The 21463-nt window shown below is 40.8% G+C and overlaps 1 protein-coding gene across 2 annotated transcripts in view; it reads left to right on the top strand.

Annotated features, from left to right (window-relative positions):
• The window catches only part of bcam (basal cell adhesion molecule (Lutheran blood group)), a 99490-nt gene that overhangs the window by 62595 nt on the left and 15432 nt on the right, over positions 1 to 21463 (top strand). For both annotated transcript variants that reach the window (XM_036942444.1, XM_036942438.1), the window contains exons 2-5: positions 2039 to 2169; positions 2402 to 2621; positions 15418 to 15485; positions 16015 to 16111. In XM_036942444.1, coding sequence (XP_036798339.1) covers positions 2039 to 2169; positions 2402 to 2621; positions 15418 to 15485; positions 16015 to 16111 — 516 coding nt within the window. The remainder of the gene's footprint in view (positions 1 to 2038; positions 2170 to 2401; positions 2622 to 15417; positions 15486 to 16014; positions 16112 to 21463) is intronic.

Below are 21463 nucleotides of genomic sequence, written 5' to 3'. Positions count from 1 at the left end.
CTGCAATTTATCAGAATATACTCTATACTCTCAGGTTAGCAAAATATAGAGACTTCCTTAGATTTCGTGCACCAGCTGTTGTTTACAAATATGCACAGACCGCCTCCCCTCGTCTTACTGTGCTGTTCTATCTTGCCGGTGCAGCGTCATTCAATCACGATTCCGTGAAACATAGGATATAACGCTTTCTGATGACCCGTTGGTAGGATATTTGTGATCGTACCTCGTCTAAGTGTGTACATGTACATATTACCTCGACTAACCTGTACCCCCGCACGTTGACTCTGTACCGGTTTATTTAGTAAATACTTTAACACTTATTTTGCTTAAAAATGCATGGTTGGTTCAGGGCTTGTAAGTAAGCATTTTACTGAAATGTCTACACCTGTTGTATTCGGCGCTTGTGACAAATACAATTTGATTTGATGATATTTTGCAGTCATGTGTGTAAGTGTATTCAGTAAAGATCTCCCCTGGCTGATTATGCTACAAGCTGTCTGTGTGTGTGGAACACTACAGCGTAGGGTCAACTGCGACCTCCCCACTGTTACTGCCTGCTGTGGAGCAGAGTGGAGAATGGTAGCAGGGAGAGACCTCCCCACTGTTACTGTCTTCTGGGGAGCAGAGTGGAGAATGGTAGCAGGGAGAGACCTCCCTACTGTTACTGTCTGCTGTGGAGCAGAGTGGAGAATGGTAGCAGGGAGAGACCTCCCCACTGTTACTGCCTGCTGGGGAGCAGAGTGGAGAATGGTAGCAGGGAGAGACCTCCCCACTGTCACTATCCCCCCAGGAACCATTCTCTGTCCCTTCTCTCTCTCCCCTCCTCTCATTGATATCTAAGACACTGTGTGCATCCTAATGGTCCAGTTGAAAGTAGACTCCACTGAGCTGCCTGCCAGAAAGGCCACTCTGTTCTTTCTGACTTAGAGTGTCCTTCTATATTCTACCCATTGTGTTCTACTCTGTCCTAAATAACCGTCTGTCAGGCTGTTTGTTCATTACTATGAAAATGGCCCATCTTCATTTCATACGCGACAGTACAGTGGTTTTCATACATGGAGATGCACCCGACAAGGCCTTGTGGGGTCCTTGAAGATGTACCTCTTCAATACTAGAATACTATAATGGCACAATCCCAGAATGACGTGTTGTCCCTGTACCATGTTTAGAAAGACAGTGTTTTTCTCAGTGTGTGATTTTGTGTCTCTCAGTGAGTATAAGGTGTGTTTGGGGTTTGTCACAGACTGCTGCCTCTTGCTGTTGTCTGTCTGTTTGTTTCTCTGTGTGTGTTATCTGTCTGGGGCATCACAGGAAAAGGTGTGCTCCAGCACTGATAAAGACCTGCCTGGACGCCACTCAGCTGTCTTAGCTTTTTTACCTTTCTTTAGAAACAATCAGAAGCTCAGGGCTTTATGCAAACACAGACACACACACACCCATACACACACATCTGTAGGCTTCATTTAGTTACAGGAGCTGGTAGGTTCAGTTAAAGGACAGACAATCTGGACTCAACTCCACAGCTGGAATCCACACCATCTATTTACCTCCCTCCAATCTTTCCCTCATCAATCGCTCTCTCCTTCTTTCCCTGACTGGTCTCTGTGTGTCTCTCTGTGTGTGTGTGTGTGTGTGTGTGTGTGTGTGTGTGTGTGTGTGTGTGTGTGTGTGTAAAAAGAGAGAATACACTAGAGATCATGCCACACACACATCGTATCATGCCACACACACATCTTTGGTATGGAGTGTTGAACAGTGTGTGGCATGTGTGTTTAACGTTACACCCTTTGGTGGCCCCCTCGTCTTTCCCATCAGCAAACATTCTCTGATCTTATCTTCTGCTGTTTGAACTTTCCTATTTTGTTTTAGACTCATTTTTATATAATAATAGGTTTGACATAAAAACGTGTGCATTTAAACTCAACATAATAATGTGAAAGTGCCTCAATAACTAATCATCACCTCCCCCTCTCCCTCTCTCTCCCTCTCCCTCCCTCTTTCTCTTTCTCATTCTCCCTCTCTCTCTCTCTCTCTGCAGTGTGCTGGGCCGTTGTGACAGTGACAGTGACAGTGACTCCCAAGGTGGAGGTGATCAAGGGAGAGTCAGCCATTCTGCCCTGCACCTTCAAAATCCCTCCCTCCCCGAAGAACATCGTAGAGTGGTTCATTGTAAGTCTCCTACTACTTTACTCCTGGCTTCCCACATTTAAAAAATACTACAGTTTACTATATAATACTACAGTGCTTACTATAGAATTCAGTAGTATACTGTAGAATACTAAATACCCAAATCAAATCAAATTGTATTTGTCACATGCGCCAAATACAACAGGTGTAGACTTACCTCTCTTTCCCTCTCCTTCCTCCTCCCTCTCCCCCTCTCTCCTCTTCCCCTCACCAGGAGGAGGGTGGCACCAGGAAGCGTGTTGCGTTCCGCTCCGTGTCGGGCGGCGAGGGGAAGAGTGATGAGGGGACACGTCTGTCCGACAGAGTGACCATGGGAAAGGACTTCTCTCTGAACATCTCCCCCGTGGCGGTGGAGGACCAGCTGCCCTTCTACTGCCAGGTCACTGCTGGCCCTGCCGGGGTTGGAGAGGCCATCACACAGCTCAAAGTCTTCTGTGAGTTACTGACCACTGACCTTTAGAGTGACCCTACTGTGACCTTTAGAGTGACCCTACTGTGACCTTTAGAGTGACCCTACTGTGACCTTTAGTGACCGATGCGGTCTTCGCTGTATGGGATGCCGGCTGAATTTTGATTGTCGGGATGAGAGTGTGTGTGTTGTGTGTGCTGGATGAGAGTGTGTGTGTTGTGTGTGCTGGATGAGAGTATGTGTGTTGTGTGTGCTGGGTGAGAGTATGTGTGTTGTGTGTGCTGGAGGAGAGTGTGTGTGTTGTGTGTGCTGGAGGAGAGTGTGTGTGTTGTGTGTGCTGGAGGAGAGTGTGTGTGTTGTGTGTGCTGGAGGAGTGTGTGTGTGTTGTGTGTGAGTGTGAGCGTCTAAATTAACGATTAACGTACAAACTTAGTTAATGAACAATATTATTGTGGGAAGCGCTACTAAGGTACACAATAGTACATTTTGGTAGATAGAAGGGGCTCTTTGGTAAAAGGGGTAAATTGGTCATCAAAAAGAAAGGAGGCCCACTCTTCATATAATTAATTAAAATGCCTTTATTATTATGGCTTGTTCAATATAAACAAAGTTTTTAAAAACCGACGCGTTTCGGCTGCATGGCCTTCGTCAGGGAGAACAAATAAAGAGGAACACAATGTCCTCTTTTGAACAGCTTTTCAATCAGCCCTAATTGGAAGAGGGAGTGGTTACACAATTGATTGGACTCACCTAGTAAGCAATACTATACACATTAAAAGGTGAAATACTGTAGCTATGTTATCATAAAAATACAACTCCAAGATAGAAGTAAATCCATATCTTCATTTAAACCAGGGTATTTAGTGGCCTGTAGTTTGTAAATCCATATCTTCATTTAAACCAGGGTATTTAGTGGCCTGTAGTTTGTAAATCCATATCTTCATTTAAACCAGGGTATTTAGTGACCTGTAGTTTGTAAATCCATATCTTCATTTAAACCAGGGTACTTAGTGGCCTGTAGTTTGTAAATCCATATCTTCATTTAAACCAGGGTATTTAGTGGCCTGTAGTTTGTAAATCCATATCTTCATTTAAACCAGGGTACTTAGTGGCCTGTAGTTTGTAAATCCATATCTTCATTTAAACCAGGGTATTTAGTGGCCTGTAGTTTGTAAATCCATATCTTCATTTAAACCAGGGTATTTAGTGGCCTGTAGTTTGTAAATCCATATCTTCATTTAAACCAGGGTATTTAGTGGCCTGTAGATTGTAAATCCATATCTTCATTTAAACCAGGGTATTTAGTGGCCTGTAGTTTGTAAATCCATATCTTCATTTAAACCAGGGTATTTAGTGGCCTGTAGTTTGTAAATCCATATCTTCATTTAAACCAGGGTACTTAGTGGCCTGTAGTTTGTAAATCCATATCTTCATTTAAACCAGGGTACTTAGTGGCCTGTAGTTTGTAAATCCATATCTTCATTTAAACCAGGGTATTTAGTGGCCTGTAGATTGTAAATCCATATCTTCATTTAAACCAGGGTATTTAGTGGCCTGTAGTTTGTAAATCCATATCTTCATTTAAACCAGGGTACTTAGTGGCCTGTAGTTTGTAAATCCATATCTTCATTTAAACCAGGGTATTTAGTGGCCTGTAGTTTGTAAATCCATATCTTCATTTAAACCAGGGTATTTAGTGGCCTGTAGTTTGTAAATCCATATCTTCATTTAAACCAGGGTATTTAGTGGCCTGTAGATTGTAAATCCATATCTTCATTTAAACCAGGGTATTTAGTGGCCTGTAGTTTGTAAATCCATATCTTCATTTAAACCAGGGTACTTAGTGGCCTGTAGTTTGTAAATCCATATCTTCATTTAAACCAGGGTACTTAGTGGCCTGTAGTTTGTAAATCCATATCGTCATTTAAACCAGGGTACTTAGTGGCCTAAATCCATATCTTCATTTAAACCAGGGTATTTAGTGGCCTGTAGTTTGTAAATCCATATCTTCATTTAAACCAGGGTATTTAGTGGCCTGTAGTTTGTAAATCCATATCTTCATTTAAACCAGGGTACTTAGTGGCCTGTAGTTTGTAAATCCATATCTTCATTTAAACCAGGGTATTTAGTGGCCTGTAGTTTGTAAATCCATATCTTCATTTAAACCAGGGTATTTAGTGGCCTGTAGTTTGTAAATCCATATCTTCATTTAAACCAGGGTATTTAGTGGCCTGTAGTTTGTAAATCCATATCTTCATTTAAACCAGGGTACTTAGTGGCCTGTAGTTTGTAAATCCATATCTTCATTTAAACCAGGGTATTTAGTGGCCTGTAGTTTGTAAATCCATATCTTCATTTAAACCAGGGTATTTAGTGACCTGTAGTTTGTAAATCCATATCTTCATTTAAACCAGGGTAATTAGTGGCCTGTAGTTTGTAAATCCATATCTTCATTTAAACCAGGGTATTTAGTGGCCTGTAGTTTGTAAATCCATATCTTCATTTAAACCAGGGTACTTAGTGGCCTGTAGTTTGTAAATCCATATCTTCATTTAAACCAGGGTATTTAGTGGCCTGTAGATTGTAAATCCATATCTTCATTTAAACCAGGGTATTTAGTGGCCTGTAGTTTGTAAATCCATATCTTCATTTAAACCAGGGTACTTAGTGGCCTGTAGTTTGTAAATCCATATCTTCATTTAAACCAGGGTACTTAGTGGCCTGTAGTTTGTAAATCCATATCTTCATTTAAACCAGGGTATTTAGTGGCCTGTAGTTTGTAAATCCATATCTTCATTTAAACCAGGGTATTTAGTGACCTGTAGTTTGTAAATCCATATCTTCATTTAAACCAGGGTATTTAGTGGCCTGTAGATTGTAAATCCATATCTTCATTTAAACCAGGGTATTTAGTGGCCTGTAGTTTGTAAATCCATATCTTCATTTAAACCAGGGTATTTAGTGACCTGTAGTTTGTAAATCCATATCTTCATTTAAACCAGGGTATTTAGTGGCCTGTAGATTGTAAATCCATATCTTCATTTAAACCAGGGTATTTAGTGGCCTGTAGTTTGTAAATCCATATCTTCATTTAAACCAGGGTACTTAGTGGCCTGTAGTTTGTAAATCCATATCTTCATTTAAACCAGGGTACTTAGTGGCCTGTAGTTTGTAAATCCATATCGTCATTTAAACCAGGGTACTTAGTGGCCTTAATCCATATCTTCATTTAAACCAGGGTATTTAGTGGCCTGTAGTTTGTAAATCCATATCTTCATTTAAACCAGGGTATTTAGTGGCCTGTAGTTTGTAAATCCATATCTTCATTTAAACCAGGGTACTTAGTGGCCTGTAGTTTGTAAATCCATATCTTCATTTAAACCAGGGTATTTAGTGGCCTGTAGTTTGTAAATCCATATCTTCATTTAAACCAGGGTATTTAGTGACCTGTAGTTTGTAAATCCATATCTTCATTTAAACCAGGGTAATTAGTGGCCTGTAGTTTGTAAATCCATATCTTCATTTAAACCAGGGTATTTAGTGGCCTGTAGTTTGTAAATCCATATCTTCATTTAAACCAGGGTACTTAGTGGCCTGTAGTTTGTAAATCCATATCTTCATTTAAACCAGGGTATTTAGTGGCCTGTAGTTTGTAAATCCATATCTTCATTTAAACCAGGGTACTTAGTGGCCTGTAGTTTGTAAATCCATATCTTCATTTAAACCAGGGTATTTAGTGGCCTGTAGTTTGTAAATCCATATCTTCATTTAAACCAGGGTATTTAGTGGCCTGTAGTTTGTAAATCCATATCTTCATTTAAACCAGGGTACTTAGTGGCCTGTAGTTTGTAAATCCATATCTTCATTTAAACCAGGGTATTTAGTGGCCTGTAGTTTGTAAATCCATATCTTCATTTAAACCAGTGTATTTAGTGGCCTGTAGTTTGTAAATCCATATCTTCATTTAAACCAGGGTACTTAGTGGCCTGTAGTTTGTAAATCCATATCTTCATTTAAACCAGGGTATTTAGTGGCCTGTAGTTTGTAAATCCATATCTTCATTTCAACCAGGGTATTTAGTGACCTGTAGTTTGTAAATCCATATCTTCATTTAAACCAGGGTAATTAGTGGCCTGTAGTTTGTAAATCCATATCTTCATTTAAACCAGGGTACTTAGTGGCCTGTAGTTTGTAAATCCATATCTTCATTTAAACCAGGGTATTTAGTGGCCTGTAGTTTGTAAATCCATATCTTCATTTAAACCAGGGTATTTAGTGGCCTGTAGTTTGTAAATCCATATCTTCATTTAAACCAGGGTACTTAGTGGCCTGTAGTTTGTAAATCCATGTCTTCATTTAAACCAGGGTATTTAGTGGCCTGTAGTTTGTAAATCCAAAAACGTTCCCTTTGGTTTAACTGTTTAAGACGGTCCCCTTTTCTAATAGAGGCCGGAATGTGATCAATACCCATAGCTTGTAGGGAGGCAGGCTTGCCATGGTGTAGGGACTTGTAGTACCTTGCCATGGGGTAGGGACTTGTAGTGCCTTGCCATGGTGTTAGGACTTGTAGGGCCTTGCCATGGTGTAGGGACTTGTAGTGCCTTGCCATGGTGTAGGGACTTGTAGTGCCTTGCCATTGTGTAGGGACTTGTAGTGCCTTGCCATGGTGTAGGGACTTGTAGTGCCTTGCCATGGTGTAAGGACTTGTAATGCCTTGCCATTGTGTAGGGACTTGTAGTGCCTTGCCATGGTGTAGGGACTTGTAGTGCCTTGCCATGGTGTAGGGACTTGTAGTGCCTTGCCATGGTGTAGGGACTTTTAGTGCCTTGCCATGGTGTAGGGACTTGTAGTGCCTTGCCATGGTGTAAGGACTTGTAGTGCCTTGCCATGGTGTAAGGACTTGTAGTGCCTTGCCATGGTGTAAGGACTTGTAGTACCTTGCCATGGTGTAAGGACTTGTAGTGCCTTGCCATGGTGTAAGGACTTGTAGTGCCTTGCCATGGTGTAAGGACTTGTAGTGCCTTGCCATGGTGTAAGGACTTGTAGTGCCTTGCCATGGTGTAGGGACTTGTAGTGCCTTGCCATGGTGTAGGGACTTGTAGTGCCTTGCCATGGTGTAGGGACTTGTAGTGCCTTGCCATGGTGTAGGGACTTGTAGTGCCTTGTCATGGTGTAGGGACTTGTAGTGCCTTGCCATGGTGTAGGGACTTGTTGTGCCTTGCCATGGTGTAGTCTTCATTGCCTACCCGTCTGGCGTACTTGTGTTCCTCTAAGCCGTCTTGAAGGCGTCTCTTTGTCCATCCAATGTAGAACACCTTACACTGTGGACATTCCAATCTATAGATGACATGAGTGGTTTTACAGTTAATGAAGTGCTTGACGTGATACTCCATTTAGGAAGCTGTGTCAACAAAATACTTCTTCTGTGCAATATTACTGCAATGGTTGCACTGGTTACATTTAGAAGAGCCCTTGGGTTTGTGGTCAAGCCAAGTTTTTTGAGTCACCCGGAAGATAACTGTGGGCTAATTTGTCATTTAGGGTAGGACATCTCTTAACGCTTATGGTGGCTGGTGGCTCAGGAAAGACTTGGCGAAGTAGTGTATCACTTTGGATGATTCCCCAATTATTTTTAATGGTTATTTTAATGTTCTCTGCTTCAGTGCTGTATTTTGTAACAAAATACACTCTCTCTGATGTATCACGAGGCTCTCCTCTTCACAACAAGTTCTCTTAGTCATGTAATCCAGCCCTTTTACCTGCATCTTTCAGGACCTGAACGCTGTAGCCCCGATTCAAGAAGCGATTCTCCAATTCAGCAGATTTGACACTGTAGTCTGTTTCCTGATCGCAAATTCTATTTTTTAAAACTTTGTTTCTATTGAACATGCCATACTAATAAAGGCATTTTAATTAATTATATGAAGAGTGCCTTGGTCCTCCTTTCATTTGGATGACCAATATTATTTTTGCATTGCAGGGTGTAGTCAATAATAAGCATTATACATGAACTAAATACAGAGTAGAACGACGTAAAATGATTGAGATAATAAATGGTAGTGAAAGTAAAACTCTTTCTTGCACCTTAACATTTCATCTTTGTAAGAAAACGATCTCTAATAAACTGCCCAGAGGTCAATTAGTCCTATGAACATCACACTTGACACAATTTATTAATAGTTCAATTGCATCTGTCATGTCTAATAGATGTCATCTTAATGACCGTCCAGAATTCTCTTGAATTATCACCATAGCGATGAGAGCTGACCCCAGACCAGGTCGTTGTGTCCTTGTCACACTCTGCAACCCCAACACATTAGCAATCCTATTCCTGGTGTTAAAATACACCAGGAATATAGTGTTTTGGGATGGCCCAATATCAATAAATATCATTATTTTGGGTTGGGCCAATGGGGGTAGAGGGTGAATGGTGTTGGTTAGAGAATTGAGTGACACTTCATTAACCATTTAAGTGCTGTTTAAAGGGCTCAGTAAGTCATTCATTAACATGCATGTGCCCTATAGACATTCAAGTCTGAAGGAATAACTTAGGATGTAAATGGCTATTAGTTCACACATTGTAAAGTAGATGTCATAGGTGACATTATTATTTAAAAAAATGTTTACCTTTATTTAACTAGGCAAGTCAGTTAAGAACAAATTCTTATTTATAATGATGGCCTACCACCAGCCAAACCCCAACGACACTGGGCCAATTGTGCGCCGCCCTATTGGACTCTCAATCACGGCCGGTAGTGATACAGCCTGCATTATAAAGAGTACCTTAATGGAGCACTGATACAATTAATAAAGACAAGTCAAATACCTGACTATAGACTTTAACAGGCCACTCAGGACTGTTCCCTAAAGTACTGTATCTCCTCTTTGTCTGCCTTCCTCTCCCTACTGAATATGAGCAGTTTTTAATGACTCCCTACAAGGGCTGAGAAATAGCCTGAGTGTTCTGAAACAATGGGCTTCCTTGGGGAGGTTTACACTACAGCAGCAGGTATAATGGTCTGAGCAGAACGGGAAACAGTGATACACTCACTGACACCATACATCCTGCCTCCATTTCCCTCAGGTGTGTGTGTGTGTGTGTGTGTGTGTGTGTGGAAACTGACACCCATGTTAAATAATGTGTTACATTTCTGACAGTTCTAGTCAGCAAACAGACACCTGGAAGAACAATGAGGAGCAAGACAGAGGAGAGAGAGTAATATAGAGGGGGAGGAGTGAAGGGAGAGGAATTAGGGAGAGTTAGGGAGGTGAGAGAGAGAAAGATCGAGGGAGGTTAGAGAGAGAAAGATAGAGGGAGGAGAGAGAGAGAACGATAGAGGGAGGAGAGAATGAGAAATATAGAGGGAGGTGAGAGCGAAAGATAGAGGGAGGTGAGAGAGAGAAAGATAGAGGGAGGTGAGAGAGAAATATAGAGGGAGGTGAGAGAGAGGGAGATGAGAGAGAGGGAGATGAGAGAGAGGGAGATGAGAGAGAGAGAAATATAGGGAGATGAGAGAGAGAGAAATATAGAGGGAGGTGAGAGACAGAGAAATATATAGGGAGGTGAGAGAAATATATAGGGAGGTGAAAGAGAGAAAGATAGAGGGAGGTGAGAGAGAAATATAGAGGGAGGTGAGAGAGAGTGAAATATAGAGGGAGTTGAAAGAGAGAGAAATATAGAGGGAGGTGAGAGAGAGAGAAATATATAGGGAGGTGAAAGAGAGAAATATAGAGGGAGATGAGAGAAAAATATAGAGGGAGGTGAGAGAGAAATATATAGGGAGGTGAAAGAGAGAAATATAGAGGGAGATGAGAGAAAAATATATAGGGAGGTGAAAGAGAGAAATATATAGGGAGGTGAGAGAGAGAAAGATAGAGGGAGGTGAGAGAGAAATATAGAGGGAGGTGAGAGAGAGTGAAATATAGAGGGAGTTGAAAGAGAGAGAAATATAGAGGGAGGTGAAAGAGAGAGAAAAATAGAGGGAGATGAGAGAGAGAGAAATATATAGGGAGGTGAAAGAGAGAAATATAGAGGGAGATGAGAGAAAAATATAGAGGGAGGTGAGAGAGAAATATATAGGGAGGTGAGAGAGAAATATAGAGGGAGGTGAGAGAGAAATATAGAGGGAGGTGAGAGAGAAATATAGAGGGAGGTGAGAGACATATAGAAGGAGGTGAGAGAGAAATATAGAGGGAGGTGAGAGAGAAATATAGAGGGAGGTGAGAGAGAGATATAGAGGGAGGTGAGAGAGAAATATATAGAGGGAGGTGAGAGAGAAATATATAGAGGGAGGTGAGAGAGAAATATATAGAGGGAGGTGAGAGAGAAATATAGAGGGAGGTGAGAGAGAAATATAGAGGGAGGTGAGAGAGAAATATATAGAAGGAGGTGAGAGAGAAATATAGAGGGAGGTGAGAGAGAAATATAGAAGGAGGTGAGAGAGAAATATATAGAAGGAGGTGAGAGAGAAATATATAGAAGGAGGTGAGAGAGAAATATAGAGGGAGGTGAGAGAGAAATATAGAAGGAGGTGAGAGAGAAATATATAGAAGGAGGTGAGAGAGAAATATAGAGGGAGGTGAGCGAGAAATATAGAGGGAGGTGAGCGAGAGAAATATAGAGGGAGGTGAGAGAGAAATATAGAGGGAGGTGAGAGAGAGAAATATAGGGAGGTGAAAGAGAGAAATATAGAGGGAGATGAAAGAGAGAAATATAGAGGGAGATGAAAGAGAGAAATATAGAGGGAGGTGAGAGACATATAGAAGGAGGTGAGAGAGAAATATATAGAGGGAGGTGAGAGAGAAATATATAGAGGGAGGTGAGAGAGAAATATATAGAGGGAGGTGAGAGAGAAATATAGAGGGAGGTGAGAGAGAAATATAGAGGGAGGTGAGAGAGAAATATATAGAAGGAGGTGAGAGAGAAATATAGAGGGAGGTGAGAGAGAAATATAGAAGGAGGTGAGAGAGAAATATATAGAAGGAGGTGAGAGAGAAATATATAGAAGGAGGTGAGAGAGAAATATAGAGGGAGGTGAGAGAGAAATATAGAAGGAGGTGAGAGAGAAATATATAGAAGGAGGTGAGAGAGAAATATAGAGGGAGGTGAGCGAGAAATATAGAGGGAGGTGAGCGAGAGAAATATAGAGGGAGGTGAGAGAGAAATATAGAGGGAGGTGAGAGAGAGAAATATAGGGAGGTGAAAGAGAGAAATATAGAGGGAGATGAAAGAGAGAAATATAGAGGGAGATGAAAGAGAGAAATATAGAGGGAGGTGAGAGAGAGAAAGATAGAGGGAGGTGAGAGAGAGAGAAATATAGAGGGAGGTGAGAGAGAGAGAAATATAGAGGGAGGTGAGAGAGAGAGAAATATAGAGGGAGGTGAGCGAGAGAAATATAGAGGGAGATGAAAGAGAGAAATATAGAGGGAGGTGAGAGAGAGAAATATATAGAGGGAGGTGAGAGAGAAATATATAGAGGGAGGTGAGAGAGAAATATATAGAGGGAGGTGAGAGAGAAATATAGAGGGAGGTGAGAGAGAAATATAGAAGGAGGTGAGAGAGAAATATATAGAAGGAGGTGAGAGAGAAATATAGAGGGAGGTGAGCGAGAAATATAGAGGGAGGTGAGCGAGAGAAATATAGAGGGAGGTGAGAGAGAAATATAGAGGGAGGTGAGAGAGAAATATAGAGGGAGGTGAGAGAGAAATATAGAGGGAGGTGAGAGAGACATGTAGAGGGAAGTGAGAGAGAGAAATATAGAGGGAGGTGAGAGAGAGAAAGATAGAGGGAGGTGAGAGAGAGAGAAATATAGAGGGAGGTGAGAGAGAGAGAAATATAGAGGGAGGTGAGAGAGAGAGAAATATAGAGGGAGGTGAGCGAGAGAAATATAGAGGGAGATGAAAGAGAGAAATATAGAGGGAGGTGAGAGAGAGAAATATATAGAGGGAGGTGAGAGAGAAATATATAGAGGGAGGTGAGAGAGAAATATATAGAGGGAGGTGAGAGAGAAATATAGAGGGAGGTGAGAGAGAAATATATAGAGGGAGGTGAGAGAGAAATATATAGAGGGAGGTGAGAGAGAAATATATAGAGGGAGGTGAGAGAGAAATATAGAGGGAGGTGAGAGAGAAATATAGAAGGAGGTGAGAGAGAGAAATATATAGGGAGATGAGCGAGAGAAATATAGAGGGAGATGAAAGAGAGAAATATAGAGGGAGATGAAAGAGAGAAATATAGAGGGAGGTGAGAGAGAGAAATATATAGGGAGATGAAAGAGAGAAATATAGAGGGAGGTGAGAGAGAGAAATATAGAGGGAGATGAAAGAGAGAAATATAGAGGGAGGTGAGAGAGAAATATATAGAGGGAGGTGAGAGAGAAATATATAGAGGGAGGTGAGAGAGAAATATATAGAGGGAGGTGAGAGAGAAATATAGAGGGAGGTGAGAGAGACATGTAGAGGGAAGTGAGAGAGAGAAATATAGAGGGAGGTGAGAGAGAGAAAGATAGAGGGAGGTGAGAGAGAGAGAAATATAGAGGGAGGTGAGAGAGAGAGAAATATAGAGGGAGGTGAGAGAGAGAGAAATATAGAGGGAGGTGAGCGAGAGAAATATAGAGGGAGATGAAAGAGAGAAATATAGAGGGAGGTGAGAGAGAGAAATATATAGAGGGAGGTGAGAGAGAAATATATAGAGGGAGGTGAGAGAGAAATATATAGAGGGAGGTGAGAGAGAAATATAGAGGGAGGTGAGAGAGAAATATAGAGGGAGGTGAGAGAGAAATATAGAGGGAGGTGAGAGAGAAATATAGAGGGAGGTGAGCGAGAGAAATATAGAGGGAGGTAAGAGAGAGAAATATAGAGGGAGGTGAGCGAGAGAAATATAGAGGGAGGTGAGCGAGAGAAATATAGAGGGAGGTGAGAGAGAAATATAGAGGGAGGTGAGAGAGAGAAATATAGAGGGAGATGAAAGAGAGAAATATAGAGGGAGGTGAGAGAGAGAAATATATAGAGGGAGGTGAGAGAGAAATATATAGAGGGAGGTGAGAGAGAAATATATAGAGGGAGGTGAGAGAGAAATATAGAGGGAGGTGAGAGAGAAATATAGAGGGAGGTGAGAGAGACATGTAGAGGGAAGTGAGAGAGAGAAATATAGAGGGAGGTGAGAGAGAGAAAGATAGAGGGAGGTGAGAGAGAGAGAAATATAGAGGGAGGTGAGAGAGAGAGAAATATAGAGGGAGGTGAGAGAGAGAGAAATATAGAGGGAGGTGAAAGAGAGAAATATAGAGGGAGGTGAGCGAGAGAAATATAGAGGGAGGTGAGCGAGAGAAATATAGAGGGAGGTGAGAGAGAAATATAGAGGGAGGTGAGCGAGAGAAATATAGAGGGAGGTGAGAGAGAAATATAGAGGGAGGTGAGCGAGAGAAATATAGAGGGAGGTAAGAGAGAGAAATATAGAGGGAGGTGAGCGAGAGAAATATAGAGGGAGGTGAGCGAGAGAAATATAGAGGGAGGTGAGAGAGAAATATAGAGGGAGGTGAGAGAGAGAAATATAGGGAGGTGAAAGAGAGAAATATAGAGGGAGATGAAAGAGAGAAATATAGGGAGGTGAAAGAGAGAGAAATATAGAGGGAGATGAAAGAGAGAGAAATATAGAGGGAGATGAAAGAGAGAGAAATATAGAGGGAGGTGAGAGAGAGAAATATAGAGGGAGATGAAAGAGAGAAATATAGAGGGAGATGAGAGAGAGAAAGATAGAGGGAGGTGAGAGAGAGAAAGATAGAGGGAGGTGAGAGAGAGAAATATAGAGGGAGGTGAGAGAGAGAAATATAGAGGGAGGTGAGAGAGAGAAAGATAGAGGGAGGTGAGAGAGAAATATAGAGGGAGGTGAGAGAGAAATATAGAGGGAGGTGAGAGAGAGAAATATAGAGGGAGGTGAGAGAGAGAAATATAGAGGGAGGTGAGAGAGAAATATAGAGGGAGGTAAGAGAGAAATATAGAGGGAGGTAAGAGAGAGAAATATAGAGGGAGGTGAGAGAGAAATATAGAGGGAGATGAAAGAAAGAAATATAGAGGGAAGTGAGAGAGAAATATAGAGGGAAGTGAGAGAGAAATATAGAGGGAGGTGAGAGAGAGAGAAAGATAAAGGGAGGTGAGATATAGATAGGAAGATCACGCCAATGTTATTAAATGTCTGCCGTTTATTTTTATAGTCAGACGGCAGCTGTGGTCTCGCTGCGATACCATGACCTTGCATGTGAATGAGCGAGGGAGTGAGAGATACATAGATGACGGAGAGATAGAAACAGAGGGAACATACAGCAGTGAGAGAGAGAGAACGAGGAGTGTGTCTCTTGTCTGTGACCCGTATCAGCCCACAGCAACCGAGGTCACAGTGGAATAATACACACAGGGATGTTTACCATTGTGTGTGTGTGTGTGTGTGTGTGTGTACTTGCATTTATGTGCATGCACTGCATATGTGTGTGTGTCTGTTACTGTAGTTACAGTAAATGAATGTCACTTGTCTCTCTCAGGGTGACGTGAGCTTGGCACCTCGAGCTCTTCCTGTCTGTGTCAAGGCTCTGAGTGTTTCCGTCCTGTGATTGGTTCAGGAAGGGGATACCAAATTATTTCCACTCATCCAAATACATGTGTATACCTAGAAATGTCTTTCTGACTGCTCTGGAACTATATATGTATATACTGTGCATATATTCATGTAAACAGCTATGCTTATTTGAATTCAGATAATATACTGTATCAGAAAATGTGAAAATAGTGGAAAAAGCTCTGATCTGAGAATATATCTCCCCCTTCCTCAGTCGCTCCAGAGATGCCAGAGGTCACTGGATCCAACCAGGCCATATCTGTAGGAGACTCCTCCACACAGGTTGGTTTCAACTATTTGTCCTGGAATCTTCCATTGTCCTCTAATGTTCTTTAATTGTCCTCTAATGTTCTTCCATTGTTCTCTAATGTTCTTTAATTGTCCTCTAATGTTCTTCCATTGTTCTCTAATGTTCTTCCATTGTTCTCTAATGTTCTTCCATTGTCCTCTAATGTTCTTCCATTGTTCTCTAATGTTCTTCCATTGTTCTCTAATGTTCTTCCATTGTCCTCTAATGTTCTTCCATTGTTCTCTAATGTTCTTTAATTGTCCTCTACTGTTCTTCCATTGTTCTCTAATGTTCTTCCATTGTTCTCTAATGTTCTTTAATTGTCCTCTAATGTTCTTTAATTGTCCTCTAATGTTCTTTAATTGTCCTCTAATGTTCTTCCATTGTTCTCTAATGTTATTCCATTGTCCTCTAATGTTCTTCCATTGTTCTCTAATGTTCTTCCATTGTCCTCTAATGTTCTTCCATTGTTCTCCAGTTGCTGAGTATCTTTCCCCTCCTCTGTGTGTGTGTGTGTGTCAGGTGGGCCAGTGTGTGAGCCATAACGGTCACCCCCAGCCCAGGATCATCTGGTTCCAGGACTCCAAGCCTCTGCCTGAGGTCAAGGACAACAAAGAGAGTGAGTATACACTCCCTCTACTTACTTCTACTACTACTACACTGTAAACAAAAATATGCTAGTGTTTCAACTAATTATTATTAAGTAACTGCTTCCACAGACTTTTCTTTTGTTTACTCAACTTTTCAGTCTAAAATATAATTGTTGACCCAAACTTAGCACCAATGTGAGAAAACATAGGCAAAAACTTTGTAAACTTAAAATGTGTTTTCTCAACTTGTCTGGTGTGTTGATTCAACTAGAACTTGTTCTCTGTTCATCTTACCTAAAAAGTACCAGTTACACACACCATGCTTTTAACTTCTTGGCGCACCCATCCCGTTAGCGGGATCATTTTGGTCAACATCCGCTGAATTGCAGAACGCCAAATTCAAATGAAATTACTAAAAATATTTAATTTTCATGAAATCACAAGTGCAATATAGCAAAACACAGCTTGGTTTGTTGTTAACCTGTTGCGTCTACCAAACCCGGATCCGGGATTCTATTTACAGACCTAAGCTCATTACCATAACGCAACGTTAACTATTCATGAAAATCGCAAATGAAATGAAATAAATATGCCATCTCTCAAGCTTAGCCTTTTGTAAACACTGTCATCTCAGATTTTCAAAATATGCTTCTCAACCATAGGAAAACAATCATTTGTGTAAAAGTGGCTAGCTAGCGTAGCATTTAGCGTTAGCATTAGCGTTAGCATCCAGCACGCAAGATTTCAACAAAAACATAAAAGCCTTCAAATAAAATAATTTACCTTTGAAGAACTTCGGATGTTTTCAATGAGGAGACTCTCAGTTAGATAGCAGATGCTCAGTTTTTCCAAAAAAGATTCTTTGTGAATTCGAAATAGCTCCGTTTTCTACATCACATTTGGCTACCAAAAAAACCCCGAAAATTCAGTCCTCAAAACGCGAACTTTTTTCCAAATTAACTCCATAATATCGACTGAAAACATGGCAAACGTTGTTTAGAATCAATCCTCAAGGTGTTTTTCACATATCTCTTCAATGATATATCGTTCGTGGAAGCATGGTTTCTCCCCTCAATCAAATGGAAAAGTACAAGCAGCTGGCGTTTGCGCACCGAATTCCACGCAGGACACCAGGCAGACACTTGGAAAATGTAGTCTCTTATGGTCAATCTTCCAATGATATGCCTACAAATACGTCACAATGCTGCTAACACCTTGGGGGAACGACAGAAAGTGTAGGCTCATTCCTTGCGCAATCACAGCCATATAAGGAGACAATGGAAAACAGAGCTTCAGAGATTCTGCTCATTTCCTGGTTGACGCATCATCTTGGTTTCGCCTGTAGAATGAGTTCTGGGGCACTTACAGACAATATCTTTGCAGATTCTGAAACTTCAGAGTGTTTTCTTTCAAAAACTGTCAAGAATATGCATAGTCGAGCATCTTTTCGTGACAAAATATTGCGCTTAAAACGGGAACGTTTTTTATCCAAAAATGAAATAGCGCCCCTAGAGATCAAAGAGGTTAATCCACCTGGCGTGTCAGATTTAAAAAAAGCTTTAGAGCAAAAGCTATCCAAGCGTTTATGTTAGGACCTCTCTCTCAGCAGACAAAACATTACCAACAGCTAGCAGCAAAGTAGAATGGTCACGAAAGTCAGAAAAGCAATAAAATGAATCGCTTACCTTTGATGATCTTCGGATGTTTGCACTCACAAGACTCCCAGTTACACAATAAATGTTCCTTTTGTTCGATAAAGATTATTTTTATATCCAAAAACCTCCATTTGGTTGACACGTTTTGTTCAGAAATCCACAGGCTCGTGCAGGTCATGACGGGCAGACGAAAATTCCAAATAGTATCCGTAAAGTTCGTAGAAACATGTCACTCATTTTTTATAATCAATCCTTAGGTTGTTTTTACAATAAATAATCAATAATATTTGAACCGGACCGTAGCTTTTTCAATAGGAGAGAGAGAGAAAATGTCTGCTCCAAGATGTTGCACATGCAAAACTCTGCTGGCACCCAGCCATCCACTGACGCGATGTGATCCTTCTCGCTAATTTTTCAGAATAAAAACCTGAAACTATGTCTAAAGACTGTTCACACCATGTGGAAGCCATAGGGAAAGGAATCTAGTTGATATCCCTTTAAATAGAGGGAAGGCATGCAATGGAACAAGGAGATTTGTTTCTCTTAGTCACTTCCTTGTTGGATTTTCCTCAGGTTTTTGCCTGCAATATCAGTTCTGTTATACTCACAGACAATATTTTGACAGTTTTGGAAACTTTAGAGTGTTTTCTATCCTAATCTGTCAATTATATGCATATTCTAGATTCTGGGCCTGAGAAATAGGCAGTTTCAAATGGGTATGTTTTTCATCCAAACACTGCCCCCTACTCTCAACGGGGCTTTTAACATGTTTTCAACTTACATATTTGACAAATGTTGACATGATTACATTTTGCATGTTCATGTATACAGTAATTCTTATTCATTTTCCTTACCTGGGATTTGACCTCACAACCTCTTGGTTCAGTTCATTCCGATCTTCCTACTGCGCCACCATGTAAAACAAAACCCAGCTATGGGACCTGTTACTTATTAATAATGAGTTGAAACAGCTATATTTTTTTTTACAGTGTCCTACAACCACCTACCACTACAGTATTACTACAGTCGGCCTCCGCGCAGCACCCTGGCCTGAACTTTAGTTACTGTCACTAGCTGGCTACCACCCGGTTACTCTACCCTGCACCTTAGAGGCTGCTGCCCTGTGTACATAGACATGGAATCACTGGTCACTTTAATAATGGAACACTGGTCACTATAATAATGTTAACAGACTATTTTACTCATTTCATAATAATGTTTACGTGCTATTTTACCCACTTCAAATCAAATCAAAGTTTATTTGTCATGTGCGCCGAATACAACAGGTGTAGTAGACCTTACAGTGAAATGCTCACTTACAGGCTCTAACCAATGGTGCGAAAAAAAAAGGTGTGTGTGTGTAGGTAAGTAAAGAAATTAAACAGCAAAAAGACGTTTGAAAAAAGAGTAGCAAGGCTGTATACAGGCTGTTAGTCAGGCTTATTGAGGTAGTATGTACATGTAGGTATCGTTAAAGTGACTATGTATATATGATGAACAGAGAGCAGCAGAAGTGTAAAAGAGGGGTTGGCGGGTGGAGGGACAATGCAGATAACCCGGTTAGCCAATGTGTGGGAACACTGGTTGGTCGGGCCAATTTAGATAGTATGTACATGAATGTATAGTTAAAGTGACTATGCATATAAGATAAACAGAGAATAGCAGCAGCGTAAAATGGGGGTTGGGGGTGGGGGGGGGCACACAATGCAAATAGTCCGGGTAACCATTTGGTTACCTGTTCAGGAGTCTTATGGCTTGAGGGTAAAAACTGTTGAGAAGCCTTTTTGTCCTAGACTTGGCACTCCGGTACCGCTTGCCATGCGGTAGTAGAGAGAACAGTATATGACTGAGGTGGCTGGGGTCTTTGACAATTTTTAGGGCCTTCCTCTGACACCGCATGGTGTAGAGGTCCTGGATGGCAGGCAGCTTAGCCCCAGTGATGTACTGGACCGTACGCACTTCACTCTGAAATGCCTTGTGGTCGGAGGCCGAGAAATTGCCGTACCAGACAGTGATGCAACCGGTCAGGATTCTCTCGATGTTGCAGCTGTATGTAACAGTATTCCTGTGGTGAAGGAGAGGCGGACCAAAACGCAGCGTGGCTTCTTTGATTCATGTTTAATAACAAAAAGATAAACACGAACACTACAAAACAATAAACGTGGGAAAACCAAAAACAGCCCTATCTGGTGCAAAACACAGAGACAGGAACAATCACCCACAAACACACAGTGAAACCCAGGCTACCTAAGTATGTTTCTCAATCAGAGACAACTAATGACACCTGCCTCTGATTGAGAACCATACTAGGCCGAAACATAGAAATACCCCAAAACATAGAAAAACAAACATAGACTGCCCACCCCACTCACGCCCTGACCATACTAAATAAATACAAAACAAAGGAAATAAAGGTCAGAACGTGACACTGTAGAACGTTTTGAGGATCTCAGGACCCATACTATTTTACCTACTTCATAATAATGTTTACATACTATTTTACCTACTTCGTGTATATACCTTATTCTAGTATTCTACAGACACCCGCGATAACATCTGCTAAACACGTTTATGTGACCAATAACATCTGCTAAACACGTTTATGTGACCAATAACATCTGATAAACACGTTTATGTGACCAATAACATCTGCTAAACACGTTTATGTGACCAATAACATCTGATAAACACGTTTATGTGACCAATAACATCTGATAAACACGTTTATGTGACCAATAACATCTGCTAAACACGTTTATGTGACCAATAACATCTGATAAACACGTTTATGTGACCAATAACATCTGATAAACACGTTTATGTGACCAATAACATCTGCTAAACACGTTTATGTGACCAATAACATCTGATAAACACGTTTATGTGACCAATAACATCTGCTAAACACGTTTATGTGACCAATAACATCTGCTAAACACGTTTATGTGACCAATAACATCTGCTAAACACGTTTATGTGACCAATAACATCTGATAAACACGTTTATGTGACCAATAACATCTGCTAAACACGTTTATGTGACCAATAACATCTGATAAACACGTTTATGTGACCAATAACATCTGCTAAACACGTTTATGTGACCAATAACATCTGATAAACACGTTTATGTGACCAATAACATCTGCTAAACACATTTATGTGACCAATAACATCTGCTAAACACGTTTATGTGACCAATAACATCTGATAAACACGTTTATGTGACCAATAACATCTGCTAAACACGTTTATGTGACCAATAACATCTGCTAAACACGTTTATGTGACCAATAACATCTGCTAAACACGTTTATGTGACCAATAACATCTGCTAAACATGTTTATGTGACCAATAACATCTGATAAACACGTTTATGTGACCAATAACATCTGCTAAACACGTTTATGTGACCAATAACATCTGCTAAACACGTTTATGTGACCAATAACATCTGATAAACACGTTTATGTGACCAATAACATCTGATAAACACGTTTATGTGACCAATAACATCTGATAAACACGTTTATGTGACCAATAACATCTGATAAACACGTTTATGTGACCAATAACATCTGCTAAACACGTTTATGTGACCAATAACATCTGATAAACACGTTTATGTGACCAATAACATCTGATAAACACGTTTATGTGACCAATAACATCTGATAAACACGTTTATGTGACCAATAACATCTGCTAAACACGTTTATGTGACC

Source organism: Oncorhynchus mykiss, chromosome 2, assembly GCF_013265735.2.
Source record: "Oncorhynchus mykiss isolate Arlee chromosome 2, USDA_OmykA_1.1, whole genome shotgun sequence".
NCBI classification, from domain to species: Eukaryota; Metazoa; Chordata; class Actinopteri; order Salmoniformes; family Salmonidae; genus Oncorhynchus; species Oncorhynchus mykiss.
Note: the sequence above shows the minus strand (reverse complement) of the source record. Positions and strands in the feature narration are given on the sequence as shown.